The sequence below is a fragment of the Emiliania huxleyi genome (assembly GCF_000372725.1).
Source record: "Emiliania huxleyi CCMP1516 unplaced genomic scaffold EMIHUscaffold_55, whole genome shotgun sequence".
Classification (NCBI taxonomy): domain Eukaryota; phylum Haptophyta; order Isochrysidales; family Noelaerhabdaceae; genus Emiliania; species Emiliania huxleyi.
Window position 1 is genome coordinate 536,247 of NW_005197877.1, and position 15,066 is coordinate 551,312.

Consider the following 15,066-nt stretch of genomic DNA (forward strand, 5'->3'; position numbering starts at 1 on the left):
GGGTGGTCGATCTTCTTGTAGCCGCACTTGCACATCCCGAAGTCCGCGCTCGGGTCCAGGCGGAAATTGTTGCAGAGATACTCCTCGTCCCCGCGACCGGGCGTCGGAGGAATCGCGTCCGCGTGGCTCATGTCTGCAGCGTCGAGGGTGGGGTTGCCGTTCCCGTCCGAGGCGAGGGACTTGGCGTAGCTTGCCATGCGCTCCGCGATGGAGGGCATGGTGGTTTTTGTGAGCGAAAGCTGTCGGCGGCTCGACGCGCTCAATGTTCGGTCGGTGGCCGTCCACCTTGAGTAAGAAGAAAAAGTGCCCCACCAAAAGTGAGTTCGAATAAAAAAAGCGCAGCGGGCACCGCCCCCGGCGCCGGTTTGCCACCGACCACACATTGCCCGTTGCCACACTGCCATGTGCTCCCCTAGCTGCAGCACCCGGTCGGCTCCGCTCGCCCGGAGGCTCGTGGTGAGCTCGCTCCTCTCGCCACTCCTGATCAGCCGGCCGGGCGCTTTGGAGGCCGCTCCGGCCGTCCCCGAGCTGTCGCCGCCTCCGGCTCTCCGGGAGGCCCTCAGGCCAGTGCTCAGCCGGCCGGCGCCGCGAGACGCGGAGGGCGCGATGAAGATGACTCCCGGACAGTGGGAGTCGTGGACCTTCCCGGACGACGTCGAGGCGGCCGTGAGGCAGCTCCGCTCGCTCCTCCTCGAATGGCCTGGCGCAAAGGTCGTCCTGGAGACGACCGCAGCGCCCGTCTCCGCGGCGCGAGCCGACCCCCGCGACCGCCCGACACGCAGGTCCTCGCGCAGTCGGTCGACCGGAGGTACATGCGGGTCACGTTTGAGCAGGCGCAGCTGAGCGGAGTGTATGTCGACGACTGCCAGTTCTACGTGGTGCCGACGGGCGCCGACTCGGGCGGCGCCGCCGTCGTGCAGTGCCGCCGGGGCATGACCGCGGATTTCGGCCTCGAGGGCCTCGCCGGCGAGCCGGCGGCGGGCTTCTTCAACCGGCGCCGCAGCGCCCGCGAGAGAGGTTGCGCGAGTTGCTTCATTCGTTGATCAACCACTCAGCGGCCTGGACCAGGCGATACACTCGCGAGAGGCTGCGCGAGCTGCGCGCGGCGCTCGGCTGGCAGCTGCGGACCGCCGGCAGCGGCGACGTGTCCGAGTCCTTCCAGCGGCTTCAGTCCATCTTCCGCGAGGCGCCGCTCGGCTGTACCTCGGCCACATCTCGGCTAGACCTCGGCTAGACCTCGGCTAGACCTCGGCTAGACCTCGGCTAGACCTCGGCCCATCTTCCGCGAGGCGCCGCTCGGCAACGTGGCGCCGATCCAAATCTCGGAGGAGGAGATCGCGAGGATGTCCGAGGGCGCGAGCGTGTTCTCGCTGTGAGAAATACGGCTTTAGGCGTGGAGACAAGTACAACTGTAGTAGGTTGGTTGTCGGACAAGGTAGTTCGAAAATGGTAAATCGGCGTACTTTGTAATACGTTACTTTAGTACTCTGTATACTGTACCAACTCCATCTCCAACAGGGCATCACAGATTTCTCTCGGTGACGAAAATCTCTGGGGGGAGGCGAGGGCCCTAGACGGGGTGTGGACCCTGAGTTGACCAGGGGTTGTGCGCTGGGCCCTCCTGCTCGGCTCCAGCCAGTAGACAAGTCTTGTCATCAACAGAGTAGAAGGATCTGACCTCGGGTCGCACGCGTCCTTGGCGTCCAGCCACGCGTCGTTGTTGACGACAGCCGACAGCGAGTGCTGTGAGAGGCACGAGGAAGATGTGCCGTCGGCGTCACCCAACAGGGCGGCGAGGGGCGGAAGCTGGAAGCCGCGCTTGAGGTGCGGGTGGTAGGCGGAGCGTGTGGTGCCGTCGACCCAGTGACGAACCTGTTCGTCGAGGGCGGCGTGGCGGGTGCGTACATCGGCGAGGGCGGAGTCGACGACGCCGTGGGCGGCGACGAGAGCGGTGGCAAGACTTGCGCGCTAAGATGATCCAGTGAAGGGGTCAAAGCGCGGCCGAGTGGGCGGAGAGAGAGAAAGGGGAGATAATCAACAGGAGCTCGTTGTGGAGCTCGGTCATGGCGCGCCGCGAGCTGCAATCCGGGCTGAGCGTCGCGGGGCGGCGGCTTGAGCGGGCGCGGCAGGCGCGGCGGGCGCGGGAGCGGCAGCGGGGGCGCTTCCTTGCGGCGCGGCGATTGGGCCGTTGGGAGGCCTCGCCGCGTTGACGCGGATGAGCGCATCAGGGACGTGAGGACGATCTTCAATGCCCCGAACGTTGATGTTGCGCCACGGGCCGCCGACGTCGGAGATGGCAGGCTCAGTCTCAGACGTCCAGACGGCAGAGACGTTCGTAGAGGCGCATTGGACTTCTTGCCAGAGGCGTTGGATAGCGGGACGGGCTAGCGCGAGGAGGCGAGACGAGGAAGAGACAGCAATGAGGTAGAGTGGCATTGCCACGTCGAACAGATGCCCAACACTCCCCCACGACGTGGTAATCGCCACACAAGGCAGAGAGGGCGTGTCGATCGTCGCGTGTTTATCGCGTACAGCTCCGGTCGTGTCGAGCGGCGACGTCGGAAGTAGCGGCGGCGAAAGGCAGGGTCCACATTCGGTGCGAGATCTTTGCGGTAACTGCCGTTGCAGCAGCCCGAGAGCTGGTAGCGGAGGCAGCAGCTGCGATGGTGGTCCGTAGGCGAGGAGAACGGACCGGTAAGGAGAAGCAAGAGGGGATACTCGTGTCCACACAGCCGCAGTGCTGGCGGAGATGCGCTCTGTCGCAGAAGATCCGCAAGCACCCAAGTTGATGTTGCGGTTGTACTCATTCTGCTCAGCCTCCGTGCCGAGCAGTTGGCGGCCGCTGTGCCACCGTGCGCCGAGCCTCTGTGCCCAGCCAATCACCACGGCTCGCGCATATGCCCATGGTGCCAGCCAACGTATCGAGCGCAAGCCGGAAATGCTGTGCGGCAACACATCTCGCTTGTGTGCCGCACCAGCTCTCATGTCGGCCTCAGTGCCGCACTGCTCACTCCGTGCACTCACCGGTCGGTACCATGTCAGGAGACGGAACACGGAGGAGCTATATAGGTCACTAGAGACCCACACCATCGCTACATCACCACAGCCACCAAGTCGGATACAAGTCGATGACAATGTGCGCGGCAGGACAAACCAAACATGAGACGGTTACACAAGGACGGTCAGGCTACGGTCAGGAAGTAGGTTTGAGTTCACACTCTCCAACAGCAACTCCGTGCACTGACGGTCGGCCGCCAGAAAACACGCCTGCGTGGATCGCGTCACACCAATCCTCGCTACCCAACGCGGCCAAAGGATATCCACCTCGAGAACCTCGAGAACCAGTGCTCAAGTGCTCAAGAGAAAGAGAAGTAGAGAAGTAGAAAAAACAACTCTCTATCACAGTCCCCTCCTTAGCTGTGATCCCGCATGCTCACCTCTTTGCCCCCTTCCTCCACCACGCGCCCATCAGCGTGGCGCGTCGCCGCCGCGCTGCTTGCTGCGACAGGTGCTGCCGTGCTGTTCGCCTCGGCCAGCCGCGACGCGAACTTTCTGCGGCATTACGATGAGGCCGACGCGAGCTCGAGGCTTGCTTCGATGCTCGCTATGATGCGCGCTCCCTCCACTTCCTCGTCGTCGCCACATTATGCCTACACCGAACGGGAGCGCCCACCGCCGCCGCCTTCGCCTTTGCCACCACCGCGTGGGAGAGAGCGTGGGAGAGAGCGTGTGTGTGTGTGTGTGCGAGAGTTTTGTTGTGCCTGCTGACAGACCCAGCCTCCCTAGGCAGCAGGCGGTCAGGACCATACCCCCCCACCCTTTGGGCCGTGCGCAACCATACCATACCCCGGGAAAAGCTGGAACCCAGGAAGCGCACAGCCTTTGGATATATATGTCGGATGCCTCCTGGATCGTCGTCACCGGCGGCGGCACCGGCATCGGCCGCGCCCTCGTCCACCACTTCTCCAGGACCCACCGCGTGCTCACTTGCGGCCGCCGCCCGGCGGTACTGCGCGAGACGCAGAGGAGCGCGCCGTGCCCTGCCAACGTCGTCACCGAGGCGTGCGACATCTCGTGCGCGGACGGGCGCGGCGCGCTCGTGGCGGCCCTGCCGGCCGACGCGGCGGTGCGGCTGCTCGTGCAGAATGCAGCCATCGGCGACCCCGCACCGCTGGGCGAGCTGGCCGTCGAGCACTTTGAGGCGGCGCTGCGCGTGAACGTGGTGGCCCCGCTCGCGCTGTTCCAGGCCTTCTTGCCGCACCTGCGGCGCGGCGAGGGGCGCGTGCTCCACCTCGGCACCTCGGTCGCCTTTCACCCGCAGCGCGGCACCGCCGTGTACGGTGTGACGAAGATGGCCTTCCACCGGCTGTACGAGCAGCTCAACGCCGAGCAGGTCGGCGTGCCGGTCGCCTCTCTCTCGCCGGGCATGGTCGACACGGAGGGCGTGCGCGACCACGTCGGCAAGGCGCGAGATCAGCCGAGATTGCCCGAGATTGCCCGAGATTGCCCGAGATTGCCCGAGCTTGCCCGAGCTTGCCCGAGAGGGCGTTTGCTGGTGCGACCCCTTGCTGCCGCCACCAAGGCGCGCTCGCTCGGCCTGCCGCACGTCCGCTACTTCGACGAGGCCTTCGCCAACGGTTCGACGACGCCAGAGCGGGAGCTGGCGCGCTGCGTCGAGGAGCTGCTGGGCAAGGACGCGCACGCCTTCTCCGCACGCGAGTGGCGCTTCTCGGAGTGGCGCAAGGAGCGGCTCGGCCAGGAGCGAGGAGGGCAGCAGCCGGTCGGCGGCTCCTGGAGCGAGTGGCGGACGGGCGCCGTGCGGGAACGGGCGCGCGCGTGGTCGGGCGGCGCGCTGCTGTTTTGCGCGGGCGCCGTGGCAGGAGCGGCGGCGGGAGCGGCGCTCGGCAGAGCCCGGTGATGTCCCGGTGATGTCTCGTTGGCGGCTGAGGCCGAGACGCGAGACACGCTGCTGACTTGAGCCGCTCGGCACGGGCGAAGCGGCACGGCCGAACCGAAGCGGTGCGGCGGCTGCTCGAGGGCGGCGCGGGCGTGCGTGGTGGCTGGCGTAGCTGGCGTAATCAGCGCTTCTGCTCTCCTCCTCGCGTGCGAGGTGGTGCTGCCTCGAGTGCGTCAATCGCGTGCAATTCCTCCGCAACGCCAACCAAGCCACGGATTCCGGCTTCTCGCCGCTGTACAAGGCGTGCCGGGAGGGCCACCTCGAGTGCGTTCCGGCTGAGCTGCTGCAGCGCGCCGCGGGCGGCGAGGGTGAGGCGGCGGCGCTGATTCGGCGGGCGGCGGCGCTGATTCGGCGGGCGGCGCCGCCGTGGTCGCCGGCAAGCCACTCGCTCTTCCCCGTGGCGGCGCTCCTCGTCCGCTCGCTCTACGAGATCCACGAGTCGACACCCACCTCCCGGAGATCCGCGAGGCCGAGGCTGAGGCGCAGGGCGGCCGCTCCGAGTCTGCAGCGCGGAATAAGAGGCACCGCGATGCAGCCGAGCAGCAGGGGACCTTTGACTGCCCACTCTGCTTCAAGAAGTACGCGAGCAAGGACGGGCGCAACAAGCACCTGCGCCAGGGAAAGTGCTGCGCTGGTGAGGGCGAGCACGCTGCGGCCATGGAGGCCCTCGGGCTGGGCGGCGGCACGAGCTCTGGCCAGAAGGGCAAGCCCAAACCGCGCCACTCCTCCACCAAGAAGGGCCAGAAGAATGGCTCGAAGCGGGCCCGCTGAGGAGTGGGTGGAAAGAGGAAAATGGTGTGCCTTTCCGAGTGGTGTGAGTGGTGTGGGAAGGGCAGGTCCGTCCCTGTCACTGTGAGAATGGTATGTGCCGCACACCACGCCGGCGCCTACCAAGAGGGAAATCGCGAGATCAATCACCCTGCACTCCTTGGTGCAGAGAACGATAACTCTAAAGAAAGAAAGAAAGAAAACAGACAACCCAAGGGAGGGATGGGAGGACGGCACGCCGCCACCACACAGGGATTTTAAGGAGAGGTGTGTGATGCGCTAGCCGTCGCCCACCCTAGGGAGTCTGCCTCTTCCTATCTCTCTTCGCAGTCTCTCGCCGCTTCTCGCTGCAGCCTTCATGCCACCTCGCGGTCGTCCCACTCTCGTCGTTCTCTCCCTTGTCACTTCCTCCTCTGTCGCGTCGTTCTCTTCTGTCTCGTCCTGCGACGCCGCCGCCTGCCGGTCCCTTGTTCTCGCGGCTTCTTTCGCCTTTCGGCGCAACTCCGTCCTCCTCGCGGCGTATCCTGGCCCCTCGAGTGTATCGAGCTCTCCTCGCGCAAGGACCACATTTCTGACTCCCACTCCGAGCATTTGCCTCCAAATATAGAACGATAACTCTGGCAGACGACGGACCCGACGCGGTTTTCTTCCTATCTGGCAGTGGACGGACGAGTGCCTTGCGCAACTTGCCGATCACTTCGATGGAGCCTCCTTCGGACGGCCTCGCCGACGAGGCCGATCCGCTCCTGTCTGAGGTCCTGCGCTTGCAGGAGGGTGGCGAGTGGGAGTCTGCGTGCACTCTCCTCGCCCGCGCTCTCGAGCGAACTCCAAACGACGAGCGGCTCTATCTCCGCTTCCGCCAGGCGGTCGAGGACCTGTACGACCAGCTGCACCACCAGCAAGGGTCCTTTTCCTTCAACGACCTCCCTGCGGGCCCCGAGGTGGTGGGCACGATCGATCTGGACCTCATCTTCCTGCACGAAAACGCGCTCGGCGCCCTGGCCAGCCGGCTGCGCACCGAGCCTCTCCCGCAGGCGGTGCTGGAGCGGCTTGCAGCGCAGTCTCCCAAGGATCTCAAGCGTGCGGAGCTCGCGCTCGCGATCATGACGGCACGGGCGGCCTCCACCGGCTACATGGCGTCGGCGCCGCCCTCCCTCCCGCTCGACCACTACTTTGACGTCTTGCGCCGCGGCTCTGGCACCTTTGCCTCGTCCGAGCGGCGGATCCTGCACACAGACTACGCGGGGTCGCACCTCGTGCTCTTCCACAAGGAGGAGCCGATGCGGCGCGCCGCCTTCGGCCAGCTCTCCGCCGTCTTCGCCGTCGAGCCCCGCGCCATCTCGCTCTACCTCGGAAACGAGCACATGACGCTGCGGCTCGGCAGCGAGAAGGAGCGGGGCCGCCTCCTCACGCAGCTGCAGGTGCATCCGCCCGCCTAGCGTCCGCACGCCCCCTCGTCGCGGCAGCGTGCCGTCGACCCCTCCTCCTCCCACTCGCCTCCGTATCCACTCGCCGCCTCTCCCGCCTCCACTCGCACCACTATCTTCCGTACCGCTTCCCCGCACACGCCACAAAGCCGGGCCGGGCCCTCCTCAGTCTCCGCCCACACTGCTCTCTTCCTCTGCCAGGGGATCGTCGACAAGGCGGCGAGCAGCGGCCCTGCCCTCGCCAGCGGCAGCTGGTGGTGGAGCAGCTGGAAGAGCAGCCCAGCGCCCGTCCAGACACGCGCGGACGCGGTCTCCGATGTGCCAGAGGGACGCGGCCGCGCGTGGCGGATGTCCGGTACGGTGGAGAAGGAGGGCAAGCTGCGCTGGTCGTCGCGCTGGCTGGTGCTGCAGGCCGGGCGCCTGGTGGTGCTGCGGCTGCCGACGTCGGCCGTACCGCTGCACGTCCTCCCCCTCGACGACAACGTCCGCGTCACCGTCGGCAGGGGCGCGCGCGAGGGCTCCTCCTTTACCGTCGTGACGCGCCAGCGCGGACACACGTTCCGCACGGTGGACGCGGACGGCGCGGAGGCGTGGGCGTCGGCGCTGCGCGAGGAGTGCGTGCACCGGTCGGTGCGCCGCTCGGGCGCGGCCAGCGAGGCGTCCGTGTATGGCCTCGCCCCCACTGTCGAGCCGCGCGCGGAGGGAGGAAGCTTGTGCGACGCGTTTGCGGCGATGCGGCAGATCGAGTCCCCACTGGGTGACTGGCCGGGCGAGCGGGAGACGACTGCGTCGGATGAGACACTCAACGACTTTGAGATGGCGGTCGGCCGGACCGACGCAGGCGAGGACGGCGCCGCCGCCCAGCGGTGCGCAACCGCGGGCGCGCTGACGGTGAGCACGGGTGGGTCTGCGGGCGAGAGAGCGGAGGAGGCGGTGCTTGCTGGCGCGTGCGGCGAGGCGGGCGGAGGCGGCGGAGGCGGGACGGGCGCGGAGGGCAGCGGGGTGAGCGGCGGCGGCGATGGCGGAGCCGAGGAGGTGAACGCGCCAGGCGGCGGCGGCGCCTCGGAGGAGCTGCAGGAGATCCTGCAGGAGGAGCTGCAGGAGATCCTTCAGGGGTTCGAGGACGGCGACGAGGTGCTGCCGCTCCTGCCGGGGCTCGCGCAGGAGGGCGTGGAGGAGGGCGTGGAGGAGGGCGACGAGGGCGGCGGGCAGGGCGGCGACGAGGCCGCGGGCACGACTTCCTCCGCCGGCCGCTCCGCCGCCGCCGCTGTCCCCGCTGTCCCCGCCGCACCAAACGCGCTCGGGTTGCTTCTCGCCGCGCGCGCCGCCTTTCAGCACAGCGTCTTGCGGGCCGCCGCCCCGCCTCCGCCCAAGTCGCCGGCCGCCCCGCTCAGCGTGAAGCAGCACCAGCTCGCGAGCGCCGTCAGCGAGACTGTCGCCGAGCTCTCCGGTTTCCCGCGCCGCGCCTCGGCGCTGCCGCCCCACGTGCTGACCCGTGTCTCGGAGCTGGGCGCGCTCTCGGCGGTGCTGCCGCTCCCAAAGAGCCTGGGCTCGCTCGTGGAGGAGGCGACGGAGTGGGAGCTCTCCAAGGGGCGCGGCGCCGTCGGCAACGCCAAGCACGCACGCGCGTCGACGGGCGTCACGGGCGCGCTGCGCACGCTCGTGTCCAAGGAGAAGCGCCGTTTCGCGCAGGACGGGTTCAACCTCGACCTGTCGTACATCACGCCGCGCGTCATCGCGATGGGGTTCCCCTCCGAGGGCACGGAGGCCGCCTACCGCAACCCGATGTCCCAGGTGGTCTCGTTCCTCGAGCGGCGCCACCGCGAGCACTACTTGGTCTACAACCTCTGCTCGGAGCGCTCCTACGACCCGAAGCACTTTGGCAACCGCGTCAAGATCTTCCCGTTTGACGACCACAACCCGCCGCCGCTGCGCATGATGCCGCAGCTCTGCGCGAGCGTCTCCGACTTCCTCGCCGACGACGAGGAGAACGTCGTCGTGCTCCACTGCAAGGCTGGCAAGGGGCGGACCGGAACCATGATTTGCTCCTGGCTGCTCTACGCGGGCGAGTTCGACGACCCGCAGTCCGCGCTCGACTGGTATAGCCTCATGCGGACGCACGACCGCAAGGGCGTGACCATCCCGTCGCAGGTGCGGTACGTGCACTACCTCCACTCGCTCCTCGGCCGGATCGACGCGAGGGGCTGGTTCCCTCCCGCGTGCGCACGCTTGCTCGAGCTGCGGCTCCAGTCGCTCCCCAACTTCGACGGGCGTGGCTCCTGCGACCCGTGGCTGCTGGTGACGACCTTCGAGGAGGAGGTGCTGCTCTGCGACCGCCCCGCGGTCCGCCGGCACTCGGAGGCTGGCACCTCGACCGCCGTGTCGCTGGGGTGCAGCGGCATTTACCTGGAGTCGGACTTCAAGGTGACGCTGTTCGACGGCGACCCGAAGGCGCAGCCGCCAACCCCGCCTGCCACACCCTCGCCGCCGCCACCCTCGCCACCGCCACCCTCGCCACCGCCACCCTCGCCACCGCCACCCTCGCCACCGCCACCCTCGCCACCGCCGCCCTCAGGCGAAGCGCAAGATGCTGTCCTTCTGGATGCACCCGGCGTGCCTCGTTCCCGAGCACGGGTCGAGTCGCGCGGTCGTCCGCCTGAGCAAGGCGGAGCTCGACGGCGCCGCCTCGGACCGCAAGCACAAGCGCTTCCCGGCGGACTTCTTCGTCGCGGCGCACCTCGACGTCACCGCGCCGGTCCGCTCGCCGGAGCCGCTGCCCTCGCCGCTCCGCTCGCCCATACCGAAGACGGCGAGCCCGCTCTCGCTCTCGTCTCCGGCTAGGATGCCCATCCCCTCCTCCCGCTCGCTGCGCCACCTCGTCTCCAAGAGCAAGCGCCGCTTCCGCGACGCCGGCTTCGACCTCGACCTGTCGTACATCACGCCGCGCGTCATCGCGATGGGGTTCCCCTCCGAGGGCACGGAGGGCGTGTACCGCAACCCGATGTCCGAGGTCGTGAGCTTCCTCGAGAACCGGCACCACGGCCACTACCGCGTCTACAACCTCTGCTCGGAGCGCTCCTACGACCCCTCAAAGTTCCGCGGCCGCGTCGAGGTCTTCCCGTTTGACGACCACAACCCGCCGCCGCTGCGCATGATGCACGACTTTTGCGCGAGCGTCGCCGCGTGGCACGACGAGCACCCCGACAACGTCGCCGTGGTCCACTGCAAGGCGGGCAAGGGGCGGACCGGCACCATGATCTCCGCGGCGCTGCTGCACCGCGGCGACTTTCGGTCGGCGGACGACGCGCTCGCCTTCTACGGCTTCGCGAGGACAAACAACTGCGAGGGCGTCACCATCGCGTCACAGCGGCTGTACGTGCACTACTACGCGCGCCTCTGCCGCGAGCCCGCCGCGTGCGAGCGGCTCCTGGACCGGCAGGCCGCCTGCCGGCTGGTGCGGGTGCGCCTCGTCACGCTGCCGATCGGCGTCTCGGAGAAGCGGCCAGCCCTCTGCATCAAGGTTACCCAGCACGTCCCAAAGACGGCGGCGTGGAGGAGCGAGGCGGGGGCGGTGGGGTGGGTGCCCGCGAGCGAGCTCGCCCTCGCCGACGGCGACAGCGAGGGGCCGCCGCCGCCGCCAAAGTGGCGCAGCTCCGACGCGCCGATGGCACCCCTCGTCTTCAGCTCGGCGGGCAAGGTGGCTGAGACGGCCCGAGACGGCCCGAGATGGCCCCGAGGCGGCCCGAGATGGCCCGAGATGGCCCGAGATGGCCCGAGATGGCCCGATGCGGCCCGAGATTGGCTGAGGCTGCCCGAGGCTCCCGAGGCTGCTCGAGGTCCCGTCGTCACCCCCACCTGCCCCACCCTGCCCCACCCCGCCCCACCCCGTCCCCGTCGCCTCCTGCAGCTGATTGGCACGCGGCCTGACGTCCCGGTGGTCGACGTAAACACAAAGTCGTGCCCGCTGCTGCTGTCTTCCGACGTGCGGGTGGAGGTGTCCCACCGCGCGAGCGGCCAGATGCACGACGACAAGCTCTTCTCCTTCTGGTTCAACGCCGCCATGCTGAGCAAGCAACTCCTCTCGCACCTCCCTCTGGCGGCGTGTGCTCGCCGCGCCACGTCCACGACGCGTCCCGTGTCGCCCTTTCGTAGGCCGCGGCTCGTGCTGTCCAAGTGGCAGCTGGACGGCGGCGCGGGCAAGGACGCGCACCACAAGCGGTGCCCCCCCCCCCCCCCCCTCCGCCGCCGCCGCCGCCGCCGCTCCGCCCCTCTGCGCGTGTCGATTTGGCCGCAAAGCGCGGCGCCTCTCGCCCTCGGACCAGGTACAACCCGCACTTTCGCGTCGAGCTCGACTTTGCGCCCGCGCGCTTGCTGGATCGGATGTTCGCTCAACCAACGTGACCTCGGCGTGGGCGGGGCGGAGGCGCGCGACCCGTGGGCGGACGCGAGGAGGTGGGAGAGAGAGACGAGAGCGCAGTACGTGAAAAAGGGGAGCGTGACTCTCCGGCGGTTCGTTGCATGCGATGTGTACCATATACTGTGTTATCGCGACCGGGGCAATCATGGTTAATGCTTCACGCGTTATGTTCTGTTGTGCCTCTTATCGGGGGCGAAACAATATACCACTTACCGGGAGGGGGGGAGGGCGGCACGAGGCTGCTCACCCACGTGCACCGGGCCAGTGCTTGCACTTTGAACGCCGTGGGGCTCCTGCCCGTGTCCGGGTATGGAGATGCGAGGGTCGCCCCCCCTTGCCCCACCACTTTGTGTGTGTGGAGAAATTTACCTTACCCCTTACCTTAGTAGGTGTGTGTGTGTGTGTGTGTGTGTGTGTGTGTGTGTGTGTGTGTGTGTGTGTGTGTGTGTGTGTGTGTGTGTGTGTGTGTGTGTGTGTGTGTGTGATTTTTAGCAATGCCAAACAACTCTAACACTCACACGTCATTTGGGGCCTGGAGCCCTGTTGTGTGTGTGTGTGTGTGTGTGTGTGTGTGTGTGTGTGTGTGTGTGTGTGTGTGTGTGTGTGTGTGTGTGTGTGTGTGTGTGTGTGTGTGTGTGTGTGTGTGTGTGTGTGTGTGTGTGTGTGTGTGTGTGTGTGTGTGTGTGTGTGTGTGTGGACGCGAGAATAGCTCCGCCGTTCATGGAGGCAACCGATGCGAGTCGACTGGCAGCTGTCTCAGGTCTGGTGTGTGTCGTCGTTGTTTCGTATCAAGAATACTCACACTCGCGCACCTTGGGGGCTCCGAAGGGCCTGCCGACGCTTCAGGCGATCCGCGGACGGGGCGCCGGATGCTTGCTTGCTCTCGAGCTCTCCACGCCGCGCGAGCCAGGCGGAGCCGACGAGGAGGACGATCCGCTCAGTCAGCCATCGTGGCTCTGTGGCCCACAGAGACCTCGCAGGCAGGCAGGTTCATTCAGACCCGCTGGCTTGTTTGTTTGTCTCCCACCCACCAGAGGCAATCTGCCAACCAATCTCCTTCCTACCGAGCGCCAAAATTCAAAGTCGACGCGTCGCGTTGGCGTTCGTCCATCGCCTCCAAGCTGACTTCTCATTCCCAGGAACGAGCTATCCATTGTTCCGCCGCCAAACGAACTAATCGATTTTTGGCAATGAGTCGGCGACGACGCCCGATGGCCAATACGTCCCCAAAGCGCAGCGAAACCCCCAAAGGATTGGACTGCATGCGTTCGCTCGCGGGGGGATCACCGGCTCGGTGAGCGCATGGAGCGGGCCCCGGCCTTCGGGCAGGGAAATGGCAACGGCATGGGGCCTGACGCCGGTAGTCTGGTCTCGCACGGCCCTGCCTCCGGTCTCCACGGCTCCCCCAGAGTCAACGAGCCGGCGGCAGCCGAAGGCCTTCCAGCACCTCCACAAATTGAGCCGCTGGTGCTGAGCACGGAGACATCGTCGCGGGGGGTCGCAAGCGCGACGGCTACCTCCACGGCACGGCGCGCCCGTCCATCGGGTGAGGAAGATGGCGTGGAGCTGTACGTGTGCGGCCCGAGCTCAAGTGAGAGGGATTTTTCGCTGGCCGAGGTCTGCGCCGTGCCCGCGACCGCCCGGACCGCACCATCGGCAGTAGACACGCCCAGCATGGCCAAGCTTCCCCGCCCCGGTCACTCGCGTCACTCTCCGCCCCCTTCCCCTCCATCCGTTGCCTCTTGTGGCTGGCAGACGATGACCGAAGCCCAAATGCTCGACCCACCCCCCCCTTCCCCCCTCAAGTGTGTCTCCCGTGCCAGCGCCTGAAGCTCTTTCTCGTCCCCTTCAGGTCGAGACGGCGGTCCTCGAAGCAGGGCTCTCCCAACCTGTAGCGCGCATCGACCGCCGCGGCACCAGCGTCGTGGTGGTCGTGCGCGAGAGGGATGTGAGTGCCCGTAGAGATCGCTCACGCGTCGCTAATGCCGGATCCGACCCTACAACAGACGCCAGATACACTTCGCTGTCCACTTGCCCCCCTTCCCTGCCAGGTGCCGGCCGCCCGAGCCTCGGGGATCGTCATCAATGGAGAGAGGTGCGTGCCCTGTCCTCCCTGACACTGGCGGGCAAGCAGGGTTGCGGAGCAAGAGCAGAACGCGCAGGCCCCTCCTCCGTAGGCTGCTGCTGGTTCCAGTTGACCCCGCCGCGACTCGAGCGCTAAAGCAGCCGAAGAGCGAGCGGCCGCCCGAGCAGCTGCAGCAGAGCGAGGGCGTCATCTACAGCGGACTTCGTGGCGGACTCGGATGCGGCGGGCTTAGCCATGGTGCCTGCGGTGGGGCCGGAGGCGTCGAACATGGCGGCTGCGGCACGTTCGACGCTGCCGCTCCGGCGGGCCATGGCCTCGGCGGTGACGGGATGATGAGCCGTGGGGATTGTGGCCGCGTCGGCGGTGGCGACAGGAACGTCGGTGGCGCTAGCGGCGCCGGCGGTGGCAGCGGCGGCAGCTGCGTTGTCAGCGTCGGCAGGGGTAACAGCAGCAGCAGCAGCAGCAGCGCGGTCGACGCGGGGAAGCATAACGGTGCCGGTGTCTGCAGAGCCAGCTCCCGTGCCGGCGCCGGTGATAGACCAGGCGACGGTCGCGGTGCAGCATCTGAGAGCATTCGCTTCGCAGTCGGACGAGGCGATACTACGGTGTAGGCGAGTCGCCGGTCACTCCGAGAACGCCAAACGCGCACGCTATGGAGGAGCGGACGAGCCACGCGGATGGCCGCGGCACGGACCAGGCGGGCAAGGAGGCACGGTTGTACCGCCGAGGACTTTCCTACAGATGCAAGCGTTGCGGCCAGCCGAAGAAGGGGCACAACTGCACGATGACCGACGCCGAGGCGATTCCCCGAATCTCATCTTGCCGCCCCCTTCATGCACATGACGCTTGTATGCGCGTTGTGCGCGTAGGCCGAAGCGTCGCTCAAGCGGCAAACCTGGTCGTCGGGCCCCGCAGAACCGACTAGCTGGATGCAGCCGCTACCCCTCTATCCTGGCGGATACCAGGGCAGGGGTGTGCATTCTCCCTCCCGCGCCCCTCGTGTTTCCTACCCAGTTCCCACCGCGGCACCGGCGCTGTCCCTGTCCCACGCACCCCTCCCTCCCGCTAACACAAAGTGCCCTGTTGCCTTTGCTGCCCACACCCGCCCGCGCCTCGGAGTCGCATGGCACCGAACCTCGGAGCTCTGGCCGTAGGCGGCCACGCCTCATCCCGGACCAGGGAGCCGCAACCATCGGGTTGGGCGGGCGGCGGGCCGGCGGCAGCGGCGGCCGAGAGCCCGCCAGCCAAGCAGCGCGAGACGTCGCTCGAGGCAGCGAGGAGCCTCTCCGTGATGGACATCATGTGTGCCATGAAGCAGAGATAGGAGATACGTAGGGGTGGGGCATGGTCGCCGTCAAGGCGACTGGTGTCTCACGAGAGGAGCTCCTTGAGGACGTGTCTCACGAGAGGA

General features: G+C 67.3%; 3 protein-coding genes across 3 annotated transcripts in view; 2 read left to right on the forward strand and 1 right to left on the reverse strand.

Annotated features, from left to right (window-relative positions):
* Positions 1-269, reverse strand: part of EMIHUDRAFT_437206 (hypothetical protein) — a 1,973-nt gene extending 1,704 nt beyond the window's left edge. The window contains exon 1 of the mRNA XM_005765563.1: positions 1-269. Within this exon, the coding sequence (XP_005765620.1) occupies positions 1-218 (218 nt within the window). The 5' untranslated portion in view covers positions 219-269.
* A 3,623-nt stretch (positions 270-3,892) lies between these two features.
* Positions 3,893-5,728, forward strand: EMIHUDRAFT_103969 (hypothetical protein; the record flags this gene model as incomplete). The annotated part of the gene is made up of 3 exons (XM_005765564.1): positions 3,893-4,393; positions 4,583-4,816; positions 5,426-5,728. The coding sequence occupies 3 exons, from the start codon at positions 3,893-3,895 to the stop codon at positions 5,726-5,728; spliced, it is 1,038 nt and encodes a 345-aa protein (XP_005765621.1).
* A 1,763-nt stretch (positions 5,729-7,491) lies between these two features.
* Positions 7,492-11,754, forward strand: EMIHUDRAFT_437207 (hypothetical protein). The gene is made up of 5 exons (XM_005765565.1): positions 7,492-9,110; positions 10,327-10,849; positions 11,060-11,223; positions 11,305-11,370; positions 11,475-11,754. The coding sequence occupies exons 1-5, from the start codon at positions 7,501-7,503 to the stop codon at positions 11,551-11,553; spliced, it is 2,442 nt and encodes an 813-aa protein (XP_005765622.1). The 5' UTR covers positions 7,492-7,500; the 3' UTR covers positions 11,554-11,754.
* Positions 11,755-15,066: the final 3,312 nt, after the last annotated feature.